Below are 27,500 nucleotides of genomic sequence, written 5' to 3'. Positions count from 1 at the left end.
AAAAGCCTTAAAAAGTAAAATAATTCAGGATTATAACTTACAGTAAATTCTGTCTTTCTTTCTATTCTTTATTTTGTTGCAGATATTCTGGGTTTTTCTAATGGATTATACAGGATAGGCAAAAAATAAGCCTTGGCTTCAGCCTATTCCTTTTTTCGGTCATTGACTGTATAAATTGTATTTGTGTGAAATGGTCTGTACAGGTATGATGATGTTCTCTTGCTGTATATTCACACAAATTGTTACATTTGTTTGTGGTTCATTATAACCTATGACCGAAAATAAACCATTCATTCATTCATTCATTCAGAATCGATAAGAGAATCGATAAGGAATCGGATCGATAAGCAGAATCGAAAATGGAATCGGAATCGCTCAAATCTTATCAATTCCATCCCTAATCGTAGCTTCAGTTGGCTAGGTCTCACCCTGGCACACAATCAGGCAGTAATAAGACAAATCAACCCAGAAACTGTGTCTGACTGTGTCTTAATGGTCCCCTTGTATACAGTAGTGACAAGGTTCCTGGTGAGAAAGCACCCGTAGTTAATATTCTGGCCTTAATTGTGTGAATGTGCGCTGTGAGGGGGCCCCTCTATGCCTCCAGGCCCAGGGGCCCGTCATATCATAATCCACCTATAAGTTTAGTGATTCTCTCCTTTGCCAGACGAACTATAGCTGCTAGCAGCAGCAATATTATAATGGGATACATCCACTTAGCTATGGATACAAGATTCAAGATATTTATTGGATATTTAGCTAGGGAACTCCATTACAAGTGCAAGTACAGTAGGTACACAACAGTAATATGATGTATGTAAATATGGCAAATAAGGCAAACCGTAAATAAGTAAAATAAGGCAAACAGTGGGGAAAAAAACTATAGAGACACTGCGGAGCGCGTCATCATTCAGAACCCACGCCCAAAACAGGGGAAAACACAAACTCCCGTCCAATCCTGCCGTTCTCCTATGTCGCGTGCATGGTCGCGTGTTGCACAAAAATATTGTATATACGGAAGATGAACACTCCAACTTACTTCATTGACAGCAACATCCACATTTTTCTTTATGCCAATTCTCAATGGCTTCCTTGTTTTCCTCAGGAGTACAAAAAAAACTTTAACTGACGATTTTTTACATTTGTTGTCTGCGCAGCCCCACCACACAACAGCTTTTAGCTATGTTTAATTCAAGGGAAATGACGCTGGTGTGTGGAAATGAACGGAGCTTTTCTCCCGTGATGGGCGTGGCCTATTTCATGCAGTGTCTCTATAGAATAGCAATAACATGGAATAAATAATGAAAATAGCACCACTTGTCAGTGCAGTCTATCAGCAGTGTCAAATGAAACTGATATTTCTGAACTAATGTGACGATAGGGATCATTACAATTCGATCGTCTACACCGTCTTAATTCAATTGGGGCAGGCCACTAGTTTGGGCCAGAGCTGTGTAAGAAGAGTTGCGACATCTCCATTCACTCCAATGGACCAGTTGTTTTTACTCTCAAGAGTTCCAGGAAGTAAGGTCCTGGATTAAGCAGCACTGTTGAGTTGCAGCAACATAGACAGTTTGTGTTGTGCTTTGAAAGGTGTTTTTTCCCCTTGAATCAAATTGTACATTATCAGCTTTATTTTAGCATTAAAAAGTAGCGCGAGACCCCTTCCTGGCTGTTCATTGGCTAATGAGTCTCGCATTTTGGTCCTCCGCTGACGCCACTCTCTCTCTAGACTAGAGGACACTAGTTTGGGGGCCCTAAATGCAGAAGTGACTAACTGGACCCGTTAGTGTGAGAGTGAGAAAACACTGTTGATGTGCTTTTGTAACTAACGTTAAATGCCGACCGGGTAACAGCCATCGGCTCCTCGCAGCAGTAACGCTATGAACATGTAACTGAAGTTGGCCGCAGTGTAGCTTAATTCTGAATGTTGCCCAACTTCATTCATTATTATAGTGACGTTTTGTTTTGAAATGAAGCGGAAGAACAAATACAATTGTGTGTAACGCGGAAGAGAGAAAAAGTGGGCGTGGTGAATGAGGTGAATAGACGAATCAGGTAACGTGCACATCTCTCTCTTCCTCTTTCTCACATGCACCCACACAAATAAAAGGAGGTCCAACATCCTGAATCTGGGCAGTCCAGCAGGACATTCACACAAAGCTGATACAACCAAGCCACAAGGTAAGATTTGTCTCACACCTCTAGGAATCAAATGCCACTATTCATTGCATTTATAGTGTGAATCTTCACATTTGTTTAGAGTTCTACCTGAACCAGTTCTCTGTTGCCGTCTTCAATGTTTCATCTTATTCCTAATGTCCGCCCCCGCTCACCCTCTAAGGTATATTATAGAAATATGGCAGAAGTACAGTATGGGGCTGACTAGGTTTCGTTCTTTTAGCAGTTTTTGTATATCTCCAATGTAATTGTGACTTAAGTTTATTTATTTTTTCTCAGATGGGGAAGTTCTTCCTTCTGATCGTGATGTTTGCAACATGTTATGCAACACCTCAAGGTTTGTCAACCATTGTTGTTCAATCAGTGATACGTTGTTTAGCCAATACAATATATTATTATTATTATTATATTATTGTTATAATCTCTCTCTCTCTCTCTCTCTCTCTCTCTCTCTCTCTCTCTCGTCACTTATATTGACTGGCCTGGTTTGTTGAGTTTGCTTCTCTCCCCTGTGCAGATCTCTCTGGCAAAGTGTTTGTCTTTCCTAAAGAGACAAATACAGATCATGTCAAACTACTGACAAATAAAGACAAATTCAACTCTGTGACAGTCTGCCTCAGGTAAACGTGGTGTTTATCATCAGTTAAGAATTGCATAAAGGTCATATTGTTCATTATGTCTTTGATTAAATGCATCTCTCATCTGTTCAGATTCTTCACGGATCTCCGCAGAGCATATTCGCTCTTCTCCCTGGCTACTCGGTCCCACAGCAATGCCTTTTTGATTTACAAACCAAACGAAAAAGATGAGATTGAAGTGTGGGCTCGGGACAGTAAGACAACCTTCATGGCAGGTTCCTTGGAACTGAACGCCTGGCACTCCATGTGCGCCACCTGGACCTCCGACACCGGGGTGGCTCAGCTGTTCGTGGACGGCAAGCCGGCCGTCAAAAAATGGATCCAATCCGGACAGCCAATCACCGGGGCTCCCATCAGCATCCTGGGCCAAGACCAGGACTCCTACGGCGGGGGTTTCGATGCTAACCAGGCTTTCATTGGCATGCTTTCCGATGTCCACATGTGGGACTATGTGCTCTCACCCAATGAGATCCAGTGCTACATGGGTTACCTGAACGTCACTGCAGGGAACGTCTTCAACTGGAGAGCGCTGGCGTTTCAGATAACAGGGCTAGTCCTGGTGGAAGAGTACCAGGAAGGCAATAGATACCAGTGCTATGGCTAGTGACTGTTTTACATTGTAAAACAGTCACTAGTCATTGGTGGTTACCCTATTGGTTACAGTATGTTAATCAGTAGCGTATATATGTTGGGCAGCCTATTGGCTGATTGTTTTCTCCTGTTGCCTATTTCAACAGGTCTTACTGCTTTCTGTACCGTACGCCAGATGAAGGTCGATTGAGCGAAATGTCGCATTTTATTCAATAAAAGTCTTGCAACTGAAGTCAGTGTGCTTTCTGCCTCATGTTTGTGTTCCATATCTTGGGCATTCCTGGACACCTTCTGCACACGTTCTGATTCATTTAAAAAAATGTTGTTAATAGTTTTGTAATAGTCTACCTCACAGTTGACCATTGCTTATAGGGCTGCACGATATTGGAAAAAACTGACATTGCGATATTCCCCACCCCTGTGATATATATTGCGATATGAAAAAATACAGATTTTCACCAGATTACCAGAATAGCTCTATTTTAAAGAAAATAATACTTCTAGAATGATTGGGATGATTTTGTAGAGGAGTCCATCTGATTTTGGAGGGGATATTAGGTATTTTAATGTTTCTCAACCACTGGGCTGTGGCCTACTGGTAGGTCTCAGAGCGTCATCTATCAGGGTGCATACACATTTTGACCAATGGATTTCCATCACTTACATACATGAAAAAGTGAGTGAGTTATGACATTCTACTTTAAAATGTCACTAGCCTACACTTCACTTAGTGTAATGCAGCTTTTAAAGCCAGGGAAAGACAACATGTATGCTGTATCACCATATTTCCATATCCAACATCTAAGACCATATAATCTCATATCACAATATTGATATACAATTGATATATTGCCCACCCATAATATTGAGTGCCAGAATCTACCTCCCAATGATGCTATTTGCAGAAAAACATTAGATTTCATTGATTATAATCACTGCTTTCAACTTCTTTCAATAAATCAACACTGAAACACCCCTGCCACTTTACACACTTGGTCTGACCCCCCGGAAACCCCCTCCAGAAACTACCAAGTGGTACACTCCGCATGTGGGGAGTTCCAGTTTTTGAGCGCACGGCAGTACAGAGAGACAATACAAAGATTCACATGCAGCCGACCGGTGACAAACAATTCATTCGTGAAAAGTAATAAATATACATTTAATTGCCCAGATATGTCTCTTGTCTTTTTATTTTCACTGACATGTTTTGTGTAAATGAGTCGCTATGTATGATTAACTCTACCGTAACTGCTATCATGTGATGCAACATCAGAGACTGAAGGGGAGAGACAGCCGCAGTGATACACGGACAACTTCTCAGTAATCACTTTAGCCTTCGTGTCATTATAAGTTGCTGTCTTGCTTTTTGGTGTTTCAAGAGTAAATATCTCCACTCCACAGACATGTTGAGTTACAGCAGCCAGCCTGCTGTATGCTACTGCGTTGACAATGACGATGTGTAAACAATATATCGTGCAGCCCTAATTGCCTAGTTATATAATCATGTCATTGTACCGCATGGTCATAAGTTTGCACATTTTGATAATAAAACACTTTGACTTTGATAAAGGACTACAAGGTAGTAGCCTATAATGCTAAATCGTTGTGTGGTTAGCCTAGGTGTGTCGTGTTCCACATCAATTGTATCTTTACAAATGATATGCCATATGCAATCAAAAAGGCTAATTTCACAATGTATGCAGACGATTCCACTCTTTATTATGCGGCACCCTCATGCACTGAACTTAACGAGATTCTGTCTAGCGAGCTAAGCATTATATCCAATTGGATAAAGGGAAATAAACTCATACTCAACATATCAAAAACAACGTGCACAATTTTTGGCTCTAATTATAGATTATCACAGAATCCTAAAATCAATTTACTGATAGATGGTCAAATTATAAAGCAAGTAAAAACTAGAGCCCGACCGATATTATCGGCCCGCCGATATTATCGGCCGATATTGGCGATTACCGATATATCGGTATCGGTAATATTTGGCGCCGATTTTTTTCTTTTTCTTTTTCTTTTTAATATATATATATATAAGTTATAGACAGCATGGACAGCATGTTGTGTATATTTGATATTTTTTCTTAACTATTTGTTCTATTGTGTTTTTGTATTTCTAGTTTCTAGTTATTTATAATTATTAAATTCCCAGTTAAGTTTACTGTTTCATTGCATTGAGTTTATTAATAAGCTGTAAAATATCCTGCCTACCTCACATATTTCAATTCATGTCAACTCAATCATATCTTTGTCAAGTGTTTGATATTTGAGGGTTGCTGATGTGGTGCCTCCTCTGGTCGTTAAGGGCGCCTGTTCGGAGGGAGGGGAACTCGTTGGAATAGCGTGATCCTCCCACGTGCTATGTCCTACCGGTGAAGCTTCCCCTATCAGGTGAAAAGAAGCGGCTGGCTAACTGCCCATGTGGAAGCATGGAGCCAGTTTTCGGCTCTCCCCAGATCAGCAGAGGGTGGAGCAGCAACCAGGATAAATAAATAAAAAATTAGCACTAATAGGGGATTAGCACTAATGGGGGATAAACATTTGATTAAAAAAATAAATAAATAAAAATATCGGCCGATATATCGGTTATCGGTAATTTTTTATTCCCTAAAATCGGTATCGGTATCGGTTTGAAAAATCTCATATCGGTCGGGCTCTAGTAAAAACAGTACAACTTCTAGGACTTTGGCTCGACTGCACATTGTCATGGTTTGATCACATCAATAAGGTGGTCGCGAAAATGGGTAGAGCTGTTGCCATCAATGTGCATCATTTGTTACATCATCGGCACTTCGCCAAATTGTTTTTTTATTACTTCTGTGTCATTAGGACGACTGCTCTGTGGTATGGTCATCCGCAGCTAAAGGTCTTCTTGAAAAGTTACAAGTTGCACAAAACAAGGCAGCTAGGCTGGTCCTTGGGTGTTCCCCTAGGTCTAGCGTAGCGGACATGCATACACGTCTCACATGGCTCACTGTTGAGCAGAGACTATCATCCATCCTACTTTGACATTTTCACAAAGTTATTCATACCCAAACTCCTGGTTTTCTTTTCAACAGCATCATTTATAGCTCGAGTACTCACACCCACTCCACCAGAGGGGCGAGTAGGGGTCAATTGATTTTGCATAGACCCAACACCAACTTTATGAAGAAAACTATACAGATCTATAATGTCCTGTAATTGTCTAGCAGGAAATATTTCCTCCATCCATGGGAGGGTTGGTTTTAAAAGGAAGTTAAGATCCCATCTGCACTCACAAACACCAGCAAACACACATTGACTCTTGTGATAACACTTTGACACAACTTTGACTTTTATGTTTTGAATAGTACAGTGTCTTTTTAGATCAGTTGATGTCAGGGCAATAGGCCAGCTACATAACTAGCTGACCAAACTATTGTTGTTTTTCTATCCTATTTTGTACCGCTTTTTACTCTGTTTTTTTTGTGATTTTCCTGTATTGCTGCATTTTACTATTTCTTATCATCTTTACTATGTTATTTTACTACTGCACTTTACTGTCTACGGTTTACATTATTGCTTGTAATGTATTAGGTACTGTGTTTGGACCCCAGGAAGACTAGCGGTTGTTTCGGTGGCAGCTAATGGGGACCCTTTTAAATAAACAAAATAAACAAAAACACTGAGCCTAGAATGCATTGGCTATTTCTGCCACTCTTCCATGGTGTCTGGGCACTGAAATTAAACAAATACAATGTCAAATCTAGGGATGCAGCGGTATACCGTTTGAAGGTATACCGCGGTTTGAAAACGTCACGGTATCAAAACCACTAAAATTTGCCGTCATACCTTCCCCACGGTATCAGCTGTTTCCCCAAAACAACGTGCCCAGGTCACTTGCAGAGTGCAGCTTACGCGGCCCCTCCCCCTGGCTGCATGCCTACCTAGACTAGAGCACAGTAGAGAGGAGCCGCAAGGACCCCCCTGAACTTTCCCCCGATCTAAAAAGACGACGTCGGCTGTATTGGAATATTTCGGCTATTGTAAAAACACAAAATTGGTCCGCAATACCGCAATACCGTGAAACCGTGGTATTTTTGTCCAAGGTTATCATACCGTCAAAAACTCATACCGCTGCATCCCTAGTCAAATCCTTGGAGGCTAGTTTCACGTGGGACCCTTGATCACTTGTAGTCATGTTGTGATGCAGCTGTGTTTGGAGGCTAGTTTCACGTGGGACCCTTGATCACTTGTAGTCATGTTGTGATGCAGCTGTGTTTGGAGGCTAGTTTCACGTGGGACCCTTGATCACTTGTAGTCATGTTGTGATGCAGCTGTGTTTGGAGGCTAGTTTCACGTGGGACCCTTGATCACTTGTAGTCATGTTGTGATGCAGCTGTGTTTGGAGGCTAGTTTCACGTGGGACCCTGGATCACTTGACCCTTGACCCCATGGACCCTTGATCACTTGTAGTCATGTTGTGATGCAGCTGTGTGCACTTTTTGCCAAAGACACCTTTCCCCTAGGGGACAATAAAGTTGATCTCATCGCTCTCATGATTAAAGTCCTAAATTCCCACATCGCCCTGCTGTAAATGACCCATGTTTAATACATTATTGGAGAAGAAAAGATGAGAGGAGGAAGGCAGGAGAGGGCGGTAGCAAAGGCAAGTATGAACGCACAGGGGAGAGTTTCAAACAGAAGAGTTGGAATTAAAAAGAGGAAGCGTGGATGAGAAGAAGTAACAAAGACAGGAGATTGTTTCATAAATGAGTTGTGACACTTTGAGGGCCTCTTCTCCTTCCTCTATCTGCTTCTCATCATCCTCAGGATATTATGACACACTGCCTGCCTTCGAGCACAGATAGCACATGGAGACCCACACACACACACACACACACACACACACACACACAAACAAGTCTCAAGAGCAGTAGCGGAGCGTACGCCGGGGCAGAGGGTGCGGCCGCCACGGGCCCACTCGTCAGGGGGACCCATCAAAAAAAAAAAAAAAAAAAAAAAAAAAAAAAAAAATTTTGCAGGCCAGGCCACCTGGCTGGCAACCTGTGTTTTTATTTCTCTTCTTCAGAACAAGCTTGTCTGTAAAGTGGCTTCACTGTAGTCTTTCTTGGACATAATATTACTTGGCTCAGTGAGTGACAAATTGTGTTTTCGGATATAGGGGCTATCAGCTATTTTACAGTTGTGACTTAAAATGACTTTATTTAATAAAGTCAGTGGTGTGAGTCTGAGAGGAATTCAATCAATAGACAATAACATTGGTGTGTTTAAAATGAGATATTCCACTAAATATGGCTAAAACCGATTCAAACATGCAAAAAAGGCACATTTTTCTTCGCGGCCTGGCAGGCCCGGTTCTACGGGGGTGCAAAAGCATGCATTGCACCCTTATTTGTCTGCATGCTCAGTTGAAAAGTAAAAAAATGTATAAATGCTACAGCTGCACACTTACTGTTTAAACTTGAATTATAGTTTTTGTTTTTCTTTGTTCTTTGATGTGATTTTATGGCTTTTTGGCACCTATATGTAACCTTTTAAGGTTGAGATAATTGTATTATCATTATATGGTCCAAATATTTCAGTAAAGCACTTGAAACACTTGAAATATTCTTGCTTGGGTGGTATCATTCTACTTGAAATGATGGTCAAATGCATTATTTTTAGTAAAATAACATGTCAAATTTTCGGCCGGGGGCATCTGCACCCCTTCCTATCTAGGATGCACCCCATGTCATCTTGTTCTGGAACCGGCCCTGCGGCCTGGCCTGGCCTTCAAAAAAACCCTTGGTAGAAGTTAAATGTGTGTGGAAACAGAGCAACATCCACTACTCCTCTCCTGTTTGTCCTCACTCTGTCTCAATGCACTGGCTCAGACAGGCCAAAGACAGGCTAAACTGAGCAGCACTGCTGATGGAGATAGCGAGTCTAGGTTATAAATATGAAATGATGAATATAGGGTGATAAGGCAGTCATCTTTTAGAGATGTGAATTTAAGGAGATTGTCATCATTTTCATTTGAGTTCAGCTGAAGACGCCTCAGGGGAGCTGTTATTTCCCAGGCATACAGTAGGGAAATGTTAAGCCTGTGTAACACTAGTGTCGGTTCAGAATGAGCACACCTCTCTAATTCAGTTAAGAGAGAGTAGATCACCTTTATCTATGGACCGGGGTCACAGAAGCTCTAGGTCGCTCTGGGAGAAATGGGCACCAGGCAGCACACAGAACACGACACAGACTCAGCAGGTACGTTTTAAAGATAACACAACATTTATTTACTTGTATTTCAGTTATTTCTTATTCTTTCTTCAAGTATATGCCATTTCAACAATAATAATCAAACACAATTCTTTTTTTTCCACTAAACTATTTCTCTTTCTTTCAGGTTTTGCATTCAACGACGGTGGGTCGACGACAGATGTTCACACATCAGGTAAGTAACTGTCTCTTATTTCTTATTTTATAAGAAACTATTTTGTTATTAGTCAGGCACTCATTAATTTTTGTTAATTCCTATGTTGATTTATTATAATTCCATATAAATCCTATTTTAAAGTGCTTCTGACTCAACAGAGATACAGTCGCCGGTTATTATTATTCCGATTGGATTCGACCTTCAACCTCAAAAAACAACCGTTCCTTCAATAGAACTCAATTACCCAGAAAACAAAAACAATAGAACAAGTTCCCTTCAGGAATTCCATAGTATTGCTCTGGTTGCATTACTGTGTATTTCAGCAATACACAGCTGTATATAAAAATAGAAAACTAGTTTAACACTGCTAAGGTTCAGGTTCTATTAAAGTACTTAGAAAACAAATCAATAACTCACGTTCAAATCAGGTGAGCACTATCAAATGCACACAGAGCAATACTCACAATGGACAATTGAAATAAATCACAATTATTATAAACAATTATCTAGATTCAGAACAAAAACAAAAACATTCTACATGTGCTCTGTTCTCTAGTTCGGATCCACGAGATCAGTTCGACTCGGACAGTTATCCTTTGAATGGAAAAGTGCAAGGGGGATATTGTCTTCCCACTATGATGGAAGCTCCGTGGGTTTGAATGTGTGGGGCAATGGATACGATTGTCCTACCACTGTGTTAGAAACTCCATGAAATCCGTGGGGCAATGGATACGATTGTCCTACCACTTAGTTGAGAAGGAATAATTCGATCATCTCATCCTTTCTCTCGATCCGGTTCAGGGCTTAGGCTCGCCACCCCAAGAACCAGCTGCACCTCTCTCCACGGGAAGCAAGCCGGGCTGGGGAATCCGGGGTCTGGTGGATTCAGACGCTGACAACAAGGACGGACAGGAAACGGGAACAAGAAGGACCTGGCCTTGTACCCACAAAACCAAGAAAAGTGTCACTTAACGGATCAAAATAAATGTTTTCTCTCCTGTGTGGACTCTAATGTGCAATGTGTAACCATTAAGCCAAATAAAACGTTCATCAAACAAACAAATAAAATTGTCATCACTCCTTTAACCATCTGTCATGTCATTTTCTCTTTTCTTTTCCATTCAGCATCAAAATACATTTTAGATAGCAATTACATGAAACATAGTATTACAGTATGGCTAACAGAATATACAAAGTGACATCAGTTCAAGTGCATTCATTTCAGTAACTCAATTTCCTTGACCTAAAAGCTACAGTATACTGTATCACCACTGGTGTGCATTAAACACACTGCAACAGCTAATGATAAGCTTAACACTAGCAGGCTTTACACTGCAGAAATAAACACTGCTTGATGAGCAGATTATGAGGTAATCAAAAGAATAACGCTACACGCGATGCGTCATGGCTGCTCTACGCATCCATTAAAACCACCGGGTGACTCTCACCCATGTTAGCTGAGGGTTTGCACGTTCAGCACGTTAATGTGCTAGCCACGGTAGCGTGGTGGATGCTAATCCGTGTTGCTAATGTTTGTAGCACTATTGCATCGAGTCAGCATGGTTTCAGTCTGCTAGCTTCATATTATCATTACAGCAAGCTGTCATAGCACTTTTTCATGTCGGGAGAAACTCACCAAGAATCGGCTTTCGGCAAATGGCAGCGTGATGGTCACTACCACAGGTCGCTATTTAGCAGCAATGAATCTGGTCGGGGACAATAATTTTCTTTACTGACGGTTTCAGAGAGATAACAGTTAATTATCGGTAAGCACACATATATTTTACTTACACGTGTCTCTGTGTTCTATGTCTCAACACGTATTTCTGTTCTCCGGTGTCAACACGTCTTGTCTGATATTCGTTCAGGTAGGAAAAAGGAAGCGCTAGGTATTTTCACCGTCACCTCAGCTAAACTGGCGGATGCTGCGTAGCATCTGATGTACTTTCAAAATAAGAGTCCTCCAACCAAATTCATCTTTTCACCTTCTGATGTGCGTTCAAAATAAGAGTCCTCCCATTACTTCTATTATATTCACTGTTTATATTATGTTATATTCACAGTATAATTCATTATATTAAGACACATTAAACGGTTCTGGTAACCTGGGTTACACACTCCCTTCTCAAAGGTGTGTACGTCTCGTTACACCTAGTCGGCTGTTTAACCACGACTGAAGGAGTACTTTCAGAGTTGTGTTCAGTGTAAGTTTGACCTTGTAGTGATTCTGTGAAAGCCACACTTAAACCTTGAAGGAGTGACTGCACAATAGACACAAGGGGGTTCCCTAATTGGGTGTAGTGCAATCTTTCTGGGGGGACAATTTGTCTACTGGAATGTCTGCGAGAAGCATCTTCCCCATTTTGGTCTTCGGCAACTCCAGGCTTGGAAGCTTCGTTCACTGCCGTCCGTGAATCTTCATCGCTGTCAGACATGTCAGAGAATACTGGAAGAGCCTCCTCCATGATACTGGGCACATTATCTGGGAGGTCGGGAAGTCTCCCTGTGGCGTGTCTTTGTTCTGACCTTGTTCCAGACATATCCTCCTCTTCCACTTCCGCTTCAGATAAAGCCTCTTCAGGTCCCATTTCGGGTGAGTTTTCTTTTTCAGGTTCCTCTTCAGGTGAGTTTTCTCTTTCAGGTTCCTCTTCAGGTGAGTTTTCTTTTTCAGGTTCCTCTTCAGGTGAGTTTTCTCTTTCAGGTTCCTCTTCAGGTGAGTTGCTTGCAGCCGTGCCTGCGCCTACAGAGCACTCTGCCAGAGGGTCTGCTTCTGTTCTTTGAGGGATTTGCTCAGCTGGAGATGCGAATGGATGAGACTCAGGAGAGTTTCTGTTCAATCCTTGATCCCTTGTGAGGTGAGTATTCCCATTTAGCTCATTTGGGCATGATGGCCAGTCACTTTCCACCCTCGTAGGGTCTACATTCCAGGACACAGTGACATCTTCATCTGACTCACAGTGGTCCACATCTCCCTCTGCATCTCGTGCAGCAGATTCCAAGCGCGTGTTCTGACGCGTCCTTCTGCGTGAGACTGGCTCGGGTGGGAGAGAGCAGTCATTCATTGAAGGGAGGAATCCGCAAGGGAGCAAGAGGTCTCTGTGTAATGTTCTCAGAGGTCCACTTTGGTTCTCGGGTTTCACCGTGTACACTGGAAGATCACCAGCACGTTTGGTCACCACATGAATCTCAGCCTCCCACTTATCAGCTAGTTTGTGTTTCCCGCGGAGACGAACACTCCTCACCAACACACGGTCACCAACTTCGAGTGCAGACTCTGTGATGTGCCGATCAAATCTGACTTTGTTCCTTGCAGCATTTTTGGCGGCATTGCTGGTTGCTAGCTTATAGCTCTCCTCCAAGTGTGCTCTCAAATTGCGTACGTACTCCGAGTGGGATGTTTGGGAATGCTCTCTGAGTGGGACACCAAACGCCAGGTCGATGGGCAATCTCGGTTGCCTCCCAAACATTAGCTCGTAGGGGCTGAATCCGGTGACTTCACTTTTGGTACAATTGTAGGCATGCACCAATGGCCGTACAAAATCACGCCAATGCGCTTTGTCTTGCTCTTTTAAAGTGCCCAACATACTCAGGAGTGTTCGGTTGAATCTTTCGACAGGGTTTCCCCTGGGATGGTAAGGTGTTGTCCTGACCTTCCGAATCCCTGCCACTTCGCACAGCTCTTTTATTGTCTTTGATTCAAAGTCGGGCCCTTGATCACTGTGTAAGCGCTCTGGGATACCGTAGTGGATGATGAAGTTTTCCCAAAGACACTTGGCCACGGTACGAGCTTTCTGGTTGGGTGTGGGTACAGCCACTGCATATTTAGTGTAGTGGTCTGTAATCACCAGGACGTTGGTCGTGTTGCTTCTGTCAGGCTCAATTGAGAGGAAGTCCATACAGACCAATTCTAATGGGCGAGTGACTTGGATGTTGACAAGCGGTGCGGCCTTCTGAGGTGGAGCCTTCCTCCGGATGCAGCGGTCGCATGTCTTCACCCTCGCTTCCACTTCAGCAGCCATCTTTGGCCAGTAGAACCTGGATCGCAGGAGATCAGTCGTCCTCTCTATCCCTAAGTGACCCATGTCATCATGTAAGCTTTTCATGGCTGTTTGTCTCAGTTCTTTGGGTAGAACCAGCTGGAAGGCTGTGTGTCCTTCCTCTTTCCTCTTCCTGTACAGAACGTTCTCTTTCATCTCCAGACGAGGCAACTCTCTCAACAGCAGCGGAAGCTCTGGGAGTTCTTGTCACAGAGTTGGTGGGGGTTTCTGTCCAGTCTCTAGTTGTAATATGACCTCTCTGATGCTAGGGTCAGCCGTCTGCTTTCCTCTCAACTCCTCCTTGGACAGGTGCTGAATGGTGGCCGTTCCCTCAGCTCCTTCCTCTTCTCCAAAGATGACAGGAACAGCATCTGCATGCATAGCCAGGGACTCGACTAATGCAAAGAAGGGGTCACTGGATTCATTGTCTGGATCATGTCGTAGTAGATGTCGGCCGCAGACTGCTTGGACCACTTCAGGTTCCACCTGGATGAGATTCTCACTATCACCGGTATGACGTGAGGTGAATTGGTGGATCCGTTCACGTTCCTTCTGCGATGCAAGGTCATCCATCAGGTCACCATGAGGACGTCTTGACAGACCATCAGCATCATGGTTTTGTCTCCCTGCACGGTACTGCAGTGTGAAGGTGAACGTAGACAGCGCAGACAACCACCGATAGCTCGTAGCATCCAACTTGGCTGTGGTGAGTATGTAGGTCAGTGGATTGCTGTCGGTGATGACTATGAACTGATTTCCATACAGGTAGTCACTGAATTTTTCTGTCACACTCCACTTCAGGGCTAAAAACTCCAGCTTGTGTGCCGGATAGCGGGCTTCGCTGTGAGACAGCCCTCTGCTGGCGAATGCGATGGGTCGCATCTGTCCTTCCTGGTCCTGGTAGAGTGCAGCTCCTAAGCCAGTGGTGCTCGCATCTGTGTGCAAGATGTAAGGCAGCGCAGGATTAGCAAAACCGAGTACTGGGGCAGTAGTGAGCCTGTCGATTACTGTGTCGAAGGCACACTGGCATGCCGGAGTCCAGCGGTCATTGAAGAGATCTTTTGGGTGATGATACTGCAGGGGCTGATCGTTCCCAGTTTTCTTCTTTGGTCTCTTGGTCTTTCTCAGAGGCGGGTAACCAACAGTTAAGTCAGTTAGCGGCTTGACAACCCCGGAGTACCCCTGGATAAACCGCCGGTAGTATCCGGAGAACCCCAAGAAGGACCTCAGTTCTTTCAAGTTCTTCGGGCTAGGCCAGGTCTTTAGAGCACGGATCTTGTCAGGATCTGTTTTGACACCATCTCTCGACACAATGTGTCCCAGGTATTTTACGGAAGTCTGAAAGAACTTGCACTTGCTCACAGACAACTTCAAGCCGTACTCCCTTAGACGGTCGAGGACTCGCAGCAATCTCCTTTCGTGCTCCTCTAGGGTATCTGAGAATACGATGATGTCATCTAAGAAGACGATGGCCTCTTTCAGGTTCATGTCGCTCATACACTTCTCCATAAGCCTCTGAAAGGTGCTGGGGGCATTCGTGATTCCTTGAGGCATCCGCTGGAATTCCCAGAAACCCAATGGGCACACAAAGGCAGTCTTGGCCTTGTCCTCTTCCTCCATCTCTATTTGGTAGTATCCAGATTTGAGATCCAGGACGGAGAACCATTGAGATCCGTGCATTGCCGTGAAGGTCTCTTCAAGGTTTGGTAGGGCGTATGCATCTTTCACCGTCTGAGCGTTTAGCCTCCGATAATCGATGCAGAGTCGTACTTCACCATTTTTCTTTCGGACCACCACAATAGGCGAGGAGAAAGAAGACTCGGATTCCCTGATGATACCCGCGTCCAGCAGCTCTCTGAGATGTTTGCGGACAGCCTGGATATCTTGGGGGTGGATGGGCCGAGCTCTCTGCTTGAAGGGGGTCTCATCGTGAAGGTTGATGTGGTGTTTCACCTTGTCAGTCCTTCCATAGTCCAAGTCGTGTTGTGAGAATACATCTGGCATAGCTTGTAACTTCCGCTCTATCCTCTCTTTCCATTCTGCAGGTATCGGGGAGTCTGCCAAGTTGAACACAGTTGGAGGGACTTGTGGTGGTTCTGGCTGGTCAGTTGATGGATCTTTACTCTTGGTCTCTCCTGCTCCAGAGAGTACTTGCTGCGTAGCACTGAGCTCGGCTAAGACACTTCTTGGTGGTATCCGTATGTCGTGCTCGGTTTCATTGGTTAGAACCACAGGCACTCGATAGGGAGCTCTGGTCGGGAGGGTGAGCAGACTACAAGTGACTAGTATGCCTCCAGGGAGGGAGTATGATGATGGTGGTTCTATCATTGCCCACTTCTCTGTGTGCACACCCCGAACATTGGCCACTCCCTCCATCACAACCTTCTGTCCTGCTGGGATGATTTCTGATGCTTTCCCCTGTAGTCTCACTGATCCAAGGTAGCCATTTGTTTCTTGTTTCTGTCTGAGGACAAGTATTTTCAGCACTGCCCGGTAGCCGTATGGAGAAGGCTGATGGCGAGTGTTGTCCGCTTCACTGTATTGCTTGTACATTACATCCAATGTGTTCGTGCCTATTAGCACGGGGGACAGGGCTGTTGCACGGCAGTCTGGAACTACAAGAGCTAAGGTAGGTACCTCAATGTCAGTGCCCAGGAAACTCTTTGGGAAGGTTATACTGGTCTCAATGTAGCCGAGATAGGGGACGGTTTGACCATTAGCGCCTTCAATTTCGAGCAGGTTGTCTAAGGAGTGGATGGTCTGGGAGCTCAACTTCTGTTCGTAGAACGACTGAGAGACAGTGGTCACTTGAGATCCTGTGTCCAATAGAGAATTGCATTCTTCCCCTGCTATGAGAATGTTAGCAGTACATCTCGTCCCTACCAATCCTTTTGGGAGGTGGCCCCAACCAGTAGGAGAGGCTTGCTTCAGGCTAGCTCTTTGCTTGCCACTGGGACGTCTTTCATGTTCTCCAGCTCCCGTCAGTCCCATGACTGGAGCTGATTCGAGTTTAAAGGCTGTGTGCTTGAAGAGCGGCTCTGGGCTTCCCACAGAAGTTGTTTCTCCATTAACTGCTGCTTCTTCTCTGCAACCATGGCTTGATTAGGGGGCTCACTGCAATTTGGCGCGATGTGCCCATCCTGGCCGCACCGGAAGCAATACCAGGGTCTTGGCCTTCCATTCTGCATTCTGGCTGTAGTGGAGACTGAAAAGCCACTTCGCCCCCCACGCCAATCTGTTTGGGCAGGAGCAGAAGGGGGAGGGGTCTGGGACTTTAGAGCGGTTATCTGACTCTGTAGGTCGGCTAGTTGTCTCTGTAGGTCTTGGACGAGAGGGTCACACTGGGAGGGGCTAATCTGGGATCTGGATGTCTGGCGGTTCTGTGTTTTCAGGTTGGCCATTTGACTTTGGAGCCCAGCCACTTCTCTTTTTAGGTTCTGGGTGTCGCACAGTGTATCCACTGTCTGGTTATTTTGCTGTGAGGCTGTGCTCTTTTCTTTCTCCTGGACGCAGGCACACTGAAGGTGTGTTGCAGCTCGTTGCTTGGGGACCCCAAGGTGTTGCCTCATGCGAACAGCCTTTGCAGCCTGTCTGTCTTCTTCTGTGCGCAGAAGTAAGAGCAATTCTGGAAAGGATGGAGGGTTGTGTTTTCTCTGTTCCAAATGGAGATCAGTAAGCATGGTGCTGTCCCAGCAACCTCTACAAAACTGCCTCCGGAGGTTGTCATCCTGTTCGGCGGAGGCCACACCCCCTCTTTTCACAGCCTGGCTGAGAATCACTTGCAGACGATTCAGGTAGTGGGAGGGCTTTTCCCCAGCATCCTGAAGTGTGTTCATGAATTTGGCGAAAAGCTCTTCGCCATCATCAACAGTGCCAAAAGCAGAATCCAACAGCTGCAAGTAGTCTGTGGGAGAAGCGTGGGGGCCTAACTGTTTCACTACATCAGCTGCTGGTGATAGGAGGCTTTCCAGTATTTTCCTTACTCTGTGTAGATCTGATATGGCTGGATCTTTGAGAATGAGCTCAACATTTGCTCTCCAAGTGTCGTAATCCACTTCGCTGTTGGGGTGTGGGCTCTTCCCAGAGAAAGATCGAAGTCTGTTAGATGAGTGAACTGATGAAGAAACATCTGCATTTCTTACAATATGTTCGACCACGACTCTTTGTATTTCAGGGGGGTTGACATCAGTGAGCCTGAAGTTGGGACTGGGAGAGCTCTGTACTCCCGTCAAGAAGTGTGAATTTGAGTTTTCTTCAGCCCTTGGAGCAAAGGCCAAATTTGCAGCGACAGAGGGTGGTGCTTGAGTCCAGTTAGGAGGTGGAGCAGCTGTGTGAGGAAAGGAATGGACTGCTGGGTCATGGTCGATGTTCGGAGAGGTTAGCGTAGACTGAGGCTCAGAAGGAATTGTACCACTGTCGGCTGGGACATGTGCTGGCTTTATCACACTTTGAGTGGGTTCTGTTTCAGATTCAGGAGCTGTCCGACTGGTGGTGACAGTACGGATGGCTGCGTTGAGCTTTGAGAGTTCTGCGGCAAGGACTTCTTCCAGCGTCTTACCGGTTGCTTGTGCAACTGCCTCCAGCTGTTCAATGTAGGTCTTTGTCGTGATGTCACTTACTTCAGGGGCATATACATCCACCAGCGCTCTCAGGTTGTAGCAGGCTCCTCCTTCACACTGGTGCCGGAATGTGCCTGGCAACAAAGGCTTGAGCGAATGCATTGCTGTGTCGTCAGTGTATTCAACTACTACGTGTTCGTGAAACTTTGTATTAGGTGCATCTATGCTAATGAACCTAGCAATAGAGCCATATTGTTCCAGATGCTTAACTAATTCCTTGTCAGATTCTGCATCAGGAGACCCACTAATAATAATAGAGTTTTGGACTGTAATATTAGCGGACTTGATAAAATCCATTTTGGTTTGCGTATTTCTGTGTCGTCACCAGTGCTGCTCGATAAACCCAATTTCTCCTGGCTGGCTCGCCAATTATGTAACACTAGTGTCGGTTCAGAATGAGCACACCTCTCTAATTCAGTTAAGAGAGAGTAGATCACCTTTATCTATGGACCGGGGTCACAGAAGCTCTAGGTCGCTCTGGGAGAAATGGGCACCAGGCAGCACACAGAACACGACACAGACTCAGCAGGTACGTTTTAAAGATAACACAACATTTATTTACTTGTATTTCAGTTATTTCTTATTCTTTCTTCAAGTATATGCCATTTCAACAATAATAATCAAACACAATTCTTTTTTTTCCACTAAACTATTTCTCTTTCTTTCAGGTTTTGCATTCAACGACGGTGGGTCGACGACAGATGTTCACACATCAGGTAAGTAACTGTCTCTTATTTCTTATTTTATAAGAAACTATTTTGTTATTAGTCAGGCACTCATTAATTTTTGTTAATTCCTATGTTGATTTATTATAATTCCATATAAATCCTATTTTAAAGTGCTTCTGACTCAACAGAGATACAGTCGCCGGTTATTATTATTCCGATTGGATTCGACCTTCAACCTCAAAAAACAACCGTTCCTTCAATAGAACTCAATTACCCAGAAAACAAAAACAATAGAACAAGTTCCCTTCAGGAATTCCATAGTATTGCTCTGGTTGCATTACTGTGTATTTCAGCAATACACAGCTGTATATAAAAATAGAAAACTAGTTTAACACTGCTAAGGTTCAGGTTCTATTAAAGTACTTAGAAAACAAATCAATAACTCACGTTCAAATCAGGTGAGCACTATCAAATGCACACAGAGCAATACTCACAATGGACAATTGAAATAAATCACAATTATTATAAACAATTATCTAGATTCAGAACAAAAACAAAAACATTCTACATGTGCTCTGTTCTCTAGTTCGGATCCACGAGATCAGTTCGACTCGGACAGTTATCCTTTGAATGGAAAAGTGCAAGGGGGATATTGTCTTCCCACTATGATGGAAGCTCCGTGGGTTTGAATGTGTGGGGCAATGGATACGATTGTCCTACCACTGTGTTAGAAACTCCATGAAATCCGTGGGGCAATGGATACGATTGTCCTACCACTTAGTTGAGAAGGAATAATTCGATCATCTCATCCTTTCTCTCGATCCGGTTCAGGGCTTAGGCTCGCCACCCCAAGAACCAGCTGCACCTCTCTCCACGGGAAGCAAGCCGGGCTGGGGAATCCGGGGTCTGGTGGATTCAGACGCTGACAACAAGGACGGACAGGAAACGGGAACAAGAAGGACCTGGCCTTGTACCCACAAAACCAAGAAAAGTGTCACTTAACGGATCAAAATAAATGTTTTCTCTCCTGTGTGGACTCTAATGTGCAATGTGTAACCATTAAGCCAAATAAAACGTTCATCAAACAAACAAATAAAATTGTCATCACTCCTTTAACCATCTGTCATGTCATTTTCTCTTTTCTTTTCCATTCAGCATCAAAATACATTTTAGATAGCAATTACATGAAACATAGTATTACAGTATGGCTAACAGAATATACAAAGTGACATCAGTTCAAGTGCATTCATTTCAGTAACTCAATTTCCTTGACCTAAAAGCTACAGTATACTGTATCACCACTGGTGTGCATTAAACACACTGCAACAGCTAATGATAAGCTTAACACTAGCAGGCTTTACTTACTTTGCTTACTTGCGCCTATCGCTCCTGGAGGAGCATAGGCCGTCGACAACAGTTCGCCAGAGTCCTCTGTCCTGTGCTTTTCTTTCCAGCTGTTTCCATGTCAGTCCGCTCTGTGTGATGTCTGTCTCCAAGTCCCTGCGCCAGGTGTTCTTGGGCCGGCCTCTCTTCCTTTTGCCTTGGGGGTTCCATCTAAGGGCCTGTCTGGTGGTGCTGGTGCTTGGTCTGCGCAGTGTGTGGCCGATCCATCCCCACCTTCTTCTCCTTATTTGTTCTTCCACTGGTTGTTCGTTTGTTCTCTGCCAGAGATCGTTGTTACTGATGGTATCTGGCCAGTGGATGCTCAGGATCCGCCTCAGGCATCTGTTGATGAATGACTGCACTCTAGTCATTGTGATCTTAGTTATCCTCCACGTCTCTGATCCGTATAGGAGTACTGGCTTGATGTTGGATTTGAAGAGTCTAATCTTTGTCTGCTGACTGATTACCTTGGAGCTCCAGATGTTCTTTAGTTGGATGTATGAGGCCCTTGCCTTGCTGATTCTTGCTTTGACATCTGCCTCTGTGCCACCCTTCTTGTCGATGATGCTACCTAGGTAGGTGAAGGATTGTACTTCCTCAAGCGCTGTTCCCTCCAGGTCCACTGGGTCTTCGTTGCTTGTGCCGATCCTGAGTATTTTGGTCTTTGCCTGGTGGATGTTGAGGCCTAGTTGTGTTGAGGTGTCTGCCAGTATGTTCGTCTTCTCCTGCATCTGTTGTCGACTGTGAGATAGTAGGGCAAGGTCGTCTGCGAAGTCCAGGTCGTCCAGTTGTGTTGTCAGTGTCCACTGGATCCCGTTCCTCCTCTGTGCTGTTGTGGTCTTTAATATCCAGTCGATGGCCAGGAGGAAAAGGAAAGGGGACAGTATACCGCCTTGCCTTACTCCGGTCTTCACTTGAAAGCTTCGTGTGAGCTGTCCGCTATGTATGACTCTGCAGGTCATTCCTTCATAGGAGTTCCTCATGATGTTGACAAGCTTTACTGGTATGCCGTAGTGTCGAAGCAATTTCCAGAGGGTGTTTCTGTGGAGGCTGTCAAATGCCTTCTCGTAATCTACGAAGTTGACGTATAGTGGAGAGTTCCATTCCAGTGATTGCTCTACTATGATTCGGAGGGTTGCAATCTGGTCCACACATGATCTATTGGGCCGGAAGCCTGCCTGCTGGTCTCTCAGCTGCGGATCCACCGCTCTCCTTATTCGTTCGAGGATGATTCGGTTGAAGATTTTGCCTGGCACTGATAGAAGCATGATTCCCCTGTAGTTGTGGCATTGGCTGAGGTCTCCTTTCTTGGGTATTTTGACCAGGTAGCCTTCTTTCCAATCCGTTGGTCCTTCCTCTTTCTCCCAGATCTTCTCAAACAGAGGGTGTAGCATCTCTACCGAGGTGTCTATGTCAGCCTTCAGTGCCTCCGCAGGGATGTCGTCTGGTCCTGCTGCTTTACTATTCCTTAGTTGTGCAATGGCCTGTTGAATTTCCTGCTTGCTGGGCTTTCCACAGTTGATAACTATGTCAGACTCTGCAGGTTGAATGTCCGGGGGGTTAGGTGGTGTTGGTCTATTCAGGAGTTCTTCAAAGTACTCTGCCCATCTCTCCTGCTGTTGGTCCAGTCTTTTGATGGTCTTTCCTTCCTTGTCTTTGATTGGTCGTTCTGGTCTGCTGAACTTTCCGGACAGTTTCTTGGTGGTGTCATACAGTTCCTTCATGTTTCCTTTTGCTGCTGCTTCTTCTGCTTCTTTAGCCAGGTTGTCGATGTAGTTTCGCTTATCCTTCTTGGCATTTCTTTTGACCTTTCTGTTTGCCTGGGTGTACTCCTTTTGGGCTTTTGCCTTGGTTGCCCTTGTTCGGCCGTTGTTAACTTCTGCCTTTTTCTGTCTCCTTTCTTCTATATTGCGTAGTGTTTCTGCTGATATCCACTCTTTATGGTGTTTCTTCTTTATTCCAATCACTTCCTTACATGTTGTTGTGAGAGTTTCCCTTATCCTTTCCCATTGGTCTTGCTGGTCTCCTTCGTCACTGCTTAGGTCTTGCAAGGCTTGGTATCTGTTCTTCAGCTTTAGTGTGAACTCTTCTCTTATCTGTGTGTCTTTTAAGAGGTGGACATTGAATTGCTGTTTCTTTGATGTTGTTTCCATCCAGTGTTTCTTCAGTTTCAGCTTGAGCATAGCGCTTAGCAGGTGGTGGTCTGATGCTATGTCTGCTCCTCGCCTTACTCGCAGGTCCTGTAGTGATCTCCTGAACTTTCTGGCTATGCAGAAGTGGTCTATCTGGTTCTCGGTCACTCCATCCGGTGATACCCAGGTTGCCTTGTGGATCCTCTTATGTGGGAAGACGCTTCCTCCGATAACCAGGTTGTTCAGGGCACAGGTGTCCACAAATCTCTCTCCATTTTCATTCATTTCTCCTAGGCCATGCTTTCCCATCACTTTTTCGAAGCCTGTGTTGTCTCCGCCAATCTTTGCATTGAAGTCCCCCATGAGAATGCTGATGTCTTTTTCTTTTTGTTGTTCCAGGATGCTCTGCAGTCTGTTGTAGAAATCATCTTTTTTTCCATCATCGCTGTCGTTGGTTGGTGCATAGCATTGTATCACATTCAACTTGATTTTCCGCTTCGTGGTTCTGAAAGTGGCTGTTATAATTCGTGGTCCATGTGCCTCCCATCCAATCAGAGCTTTCTTTGCTGTTGTAGATAGCAGAAAGCCGACCCCCTCGGTGTGAGGGGCTTTCTCTTCTTCATGCCCAGAGTAGAGTAGCAGCTCTCCTGTCTGCAGTCTTTGTTGTCCAGATTGCGTCCATCGTGACTCACTAATTCCTAGAAGGTCTAGTTTGTACCTCTTCATTTCTGCTGCTACTTGTATGGTTTTTCCAGTCTCATACAAGGTCCTGACATTCCATGATCCGAATCGTATATGTTCTCTGGTTGACAAAAGGGGTTTCGACTCTGTGACTTCTTGACAGCTTTCATCAATGAGCGTCATGTTTTCTCTCATAGAGAGTCCTTCTTCTTCCAGGGCTGAGGTCTCTTGTACTGTTGTCGTCGTTTCCGTAACTGGGGTGAATTTCGCCATGCAGGGTTGTTGGCCCTGCGATGGCTAGTCAGCTGGTGGGAGTGCCACCTTGCAGCCCACTGACGGGCTGCGAACCCCCCAGGGGGTTCAAGCGGAACTGCTCATTTGTGCCATCCTGGTGCCAATAGCCCCCCGAGGGTTACAGGCTCTCCATTCACCGAGCTCGGGCTGGCACCAGGTAGGGTTAAGCTGTCACACCTCAACAAGGTTACACAGTTCCTTGTCCTAGTGGGGTGAGGCCCCTAGGACGGTGACAGAAGCAGCAGGCTTTACACTGCAGAAATAAACACTGCTTGATGAGCAGATTATGAGGTAATCAAAAGAATAACGCTACACGCGATGCGTCATGGCTGCTCTACGCATCCATTAAAACCACCGGGTGACTCTCACCCATGTTAGCTGAGGGTTTGCACGTTCAGCACGTTAATGTGCTAGCCACGGTAGCGTGGTGGATGCTAATCCGTGTTGCTAATGTTTGTAGCACTATTGCATCGAGTCAGCATGGTTTCAGTCTGCTAGCTTCATATTATCATTACAGCAAGCTGTCATAGCACTTTTTCATGTCGGGAGAAACTCACCAAGAATCGGCTTTCGGCAAATGGCAGCGTGATGGTCACTACCACAGGTCGCTATTTAGCAGCAATGAATCTGGTCGGGGACAATAATTTTCTTTACTGACGGTTTCAGAGAGATAACAGTTAATTATCGGTAAGCACACATATATTTTACTTACACGTGTCTCTGTGTTCTATGTCTCAACACGTATTTCTGTTCTCCGGTGTCAACACGTCTTGTCTGATATTCGTTCAGGTAGGAAAAAGGAAGCGCTAGGTATTTTCACCGTCACCTCAGCTAAACTGGCGGATGCTGCGTAGCATCTGATGTACTTTCAAAATAAGAGTCCTCCAACCAAATTCATCTTTTCACCTTCTGATGTGCGTTCAAAATAAGAGTCCTCCCATTACTTCTATTATATTCACTGTTTATATTATGTTATATTCACAGTATAATTCATTATATTAAGACACATTAAACGGTTCTGGTAACCTGGGTTACACCTGCTAAAAGTTTTGCAGTGAATTATATGAGACTTTGTGAATTTGGAAAGCTGTAGCAACTTCTAATTCCACTCTCTGCCTCGCAAAAACATGTAGGCCCCTATCTTCCCACTGGCCTTAGGCGCTAAAACTGGCGTTAAAACGCAAAAAAAACCGCGCCTTGCGCCTGCCTCGGGAAGATAGCATCATGGTTTTAGGCCCCGAAATGCGCTTTAAGCCGTAGAGGCGTGGCGCAGTGCCAGAATATATATATATATATGTAATCCAGGTGGAATATATATCCCTCGCAAAGTTAACGTGATATAGATGAGTGATAGCCGTAACACGGTTCTACTGTGATGTCCGCTCCAATAAGACTTGGCTTACTTCACATGTACTTTTACAATAAAAACACATGTATGCAATGACTTTACATAATGTAGGCTATATTTATGTGCATCATTTAGCCTGTGCAGCAGGTCGTCTACAAGTTATAAAACTACCTGCCCTGAATGAGCCGAGTGGGGGTGCTTGTCCACTATTGTGAAAGTTATGTTTACAACATAAAGATCATGGAATGCTATCAGGAATGTCACCGATAGTTAACGTTCTATATTGTAGGCTACAGGGAGACCATCAGCCCTCCTGAACAGATCTGTATTTGCCTGGCTGTAGGTTGAATTGTTTTATTCAGGCTATGATCTGTGATGTGCTGAGATATCCAAATTGGCATGAAGAGATGACAGCATGCAGCCAAAACCCGGACATGGATCAAGTGGATCGGAGCTTCGAAAGGAAGAATGTCATTGAGTAACTGCAGTTCACCAATCAGCACAGTTGTGAATAATTCTACGCTTAAAAGGTGTGGTTATAATGCTTAAAGGGATAGTTTGGTTTGTTTGAAGTGGGGTCCTACGAGCTACTTTCATACAGTCAGTGCACTGGGTAAAGCACTCTGGACGCATCGTGCGCCGAGATAGGAGAACTGCACTCCAGCTGTGGCAGGCACAGAGAGCTGTCTGCTGAGTGTGAAGGGGGCCAAGATCAAAAACAGAAAAAAACAACAGAAAAAATACATAAAATGCTTCCATACTGCTCACCTGGCGTAATCCAAGTCTCCAAAAGCCCTGAGATGCCAAGTTGACTTGAAAGGATGCCATTTACAGCCTGTTGTTAGCTGAAATCTTCACTGTAGCAAGGTTGTATCCTAGTTGTTGTACTTTCAGCCGCTAGCTCCAGTGCAGGTTTCAGCTAAAAACAGGGTGTAAATTACATCTTTTCAAGTCAACTTGGCATCTCAGGGCTTGTGGAGACTTGGATTACGCCAGGTGAGCAGTATGGAAGCACTTTATGTATTTTTTCTGTTGTTTTTTCTGTTTCTTGCTCATGGCCCCCTTCACACTCAGCAGACAGCTCTCTGTGCCTGCCACAGCTGGCATGCAGTTCTCCTAATCTCGTTGTGCGATGTGTCCAGAGTGCTTTACCCAGTACACTGACTGTATGCAAGGACCTCATAGTGATGTGTCCAGAGTGTTTTACCCAGTGCACTGACTGTATGCAAGGACCTCATAGGACCCATCTTCAAACAAACCGAACTATCCCTTTAAAACCACGTATAGCGGCGACACGAAAATATCGAGTGCGCCGGTCTACGCCCACTAATATGAGCTGCGCCGGGCGCTAAGCGCTGTTTTAAGGCCGTTGCAACGAAAGAGCCCGTAGTCTTTCGTTGAGGTAGGGTTTGACTGTAAAATGACGCAAAAAAGCCTTCTCACTCTGTAGAATACAGCCTGTTGTAAAACTGTTAATACATTACGTCATTTGGCACAATGAAAAAACACATTTTTGTCAGCAATAGAGCAATCAACTATGCAACACAGTCTATGACAACTACAACTTCTGAAGGAATAGTGGTCAAGTTTATTTTATTTTATTTTTATTTATTTTTTTACTCTTATTTGTTGACTGTTATGACTGTTATCGTGCATTGGAGTTACAATACGATCATAAAAAGGGGACATAATGCGGATTTAAGATGAATAAAATCCCCTTTGTGTGCATAAGAAATATAAGCAGAAATGACAGTAAACGCCATGTGGAATGTGGCCATATCCCGAGGTGCTTGGTATCTTCACTGTCTGGAGTTAATTTCCATCTGGACGGTTTTTGGCTCTGTCTGAATACAACTCCATCAGCCAGGACGCATGTTAATACAGGTGGAAGCAGGGTCTGAGACTGTTCGTGATGCTAATTGTACATGTTGGAGAAGTATCTGCTTTTTTTTGTCTTTGTTTTGTGGGGGGGGGGGGGTCGGATTAGGCTGAAATAGAATGGATTTAATAAAAAGCGAAAAATATATATTGTCCCATTTTAATTTGCAGTCAGAGAAGACACTGCGAGTGAATCTGATCACTCCTCCGGCGTGTGTGTAGATAACAGCCAGCCAGGCGCGACTTCACTCACTCACTCACACACACACACACACACACACACACACACACACACACACACACACACACACACAGTCTGTCTGCGTATGTTTAGTCTGTGTGCTAGGCTGCCTGTCATCATCGCTTTCTGTCTGCCATTCATTCCATCAGTCTGTTTCCTATTATATCTGTCAATAAGCTTTGATTGTAATGAATGCTCCGGTGTGCTGGCATATGGATCAACGTGGCGTTGGGTAAACTCCACCATAGAGACACTGCATGAAATAGGCCACGCCCATCACGGGGGAAAAGCTCCGTTCATTTCCACACAACCAGCGTCATTTTCCTTGAATTAAACATAGCTAAAAGCTGTTGTGTGGTGGGGCTGCGCAGACAACAAATGTAAAAAAAAATCGACA

The 27,500-nt window shown here is 44.5% G+C and overlaps 2 protein-coding genes across 2 annotated transcripts in view; one reads left to right on the top strand and one right to left on the bottom strand.

Moving 5' to 3' along the window:
* LOC310794885 (MICOS complex subunit mic25a-like) overlaps positions 1-27,500 on the bottom strand; it is a gene marked incomplete at its 3' end in the record, with an annotated part of 115,133 nt that overhangs the window by 47,934 nt on the left and 39,699 nt on the right. The gene's annotated exons all lie outside the window — the stretch shown is intronic.
* LOC310794446 (serum amyloid P-component-like) lies at positions 2,154-3,423 on the top strand (the record flags this gene model as incomplete). The annotated part of the gene is made up of 4 exons (XM_083656445.1): positions 2,154-2,184; positions 2,461-2,518; positions 2,699-2,801; positions 2,892-3,423. The coding sequence occupies exons 2-4, from the start codon at positions 2,461-2,463 to the stop codon at positions 3,421-3,423; spliced, it is 693 nt and encodes a 230-aa protein (XP_083512571.1). The 5' UTR covers positions 2,154-2,184.

Source organism: Poromitra crassiceps (assembly GCF_964638095.1).
Source record: "Poromitra crassiceps genome assembly, chromosome: 20".
In the NCBI taxonomy this organism is placed as follows: domain Eukaryota; kingdom Metazoa; phylum Chordata; class Actinopteri; order Beryciformes; family Melamphaidae; genus Poromitra; species Poromitra crassiceps.
This window is presented reverse-complemented; position numbering and strand designations above follow the sequence as displayed.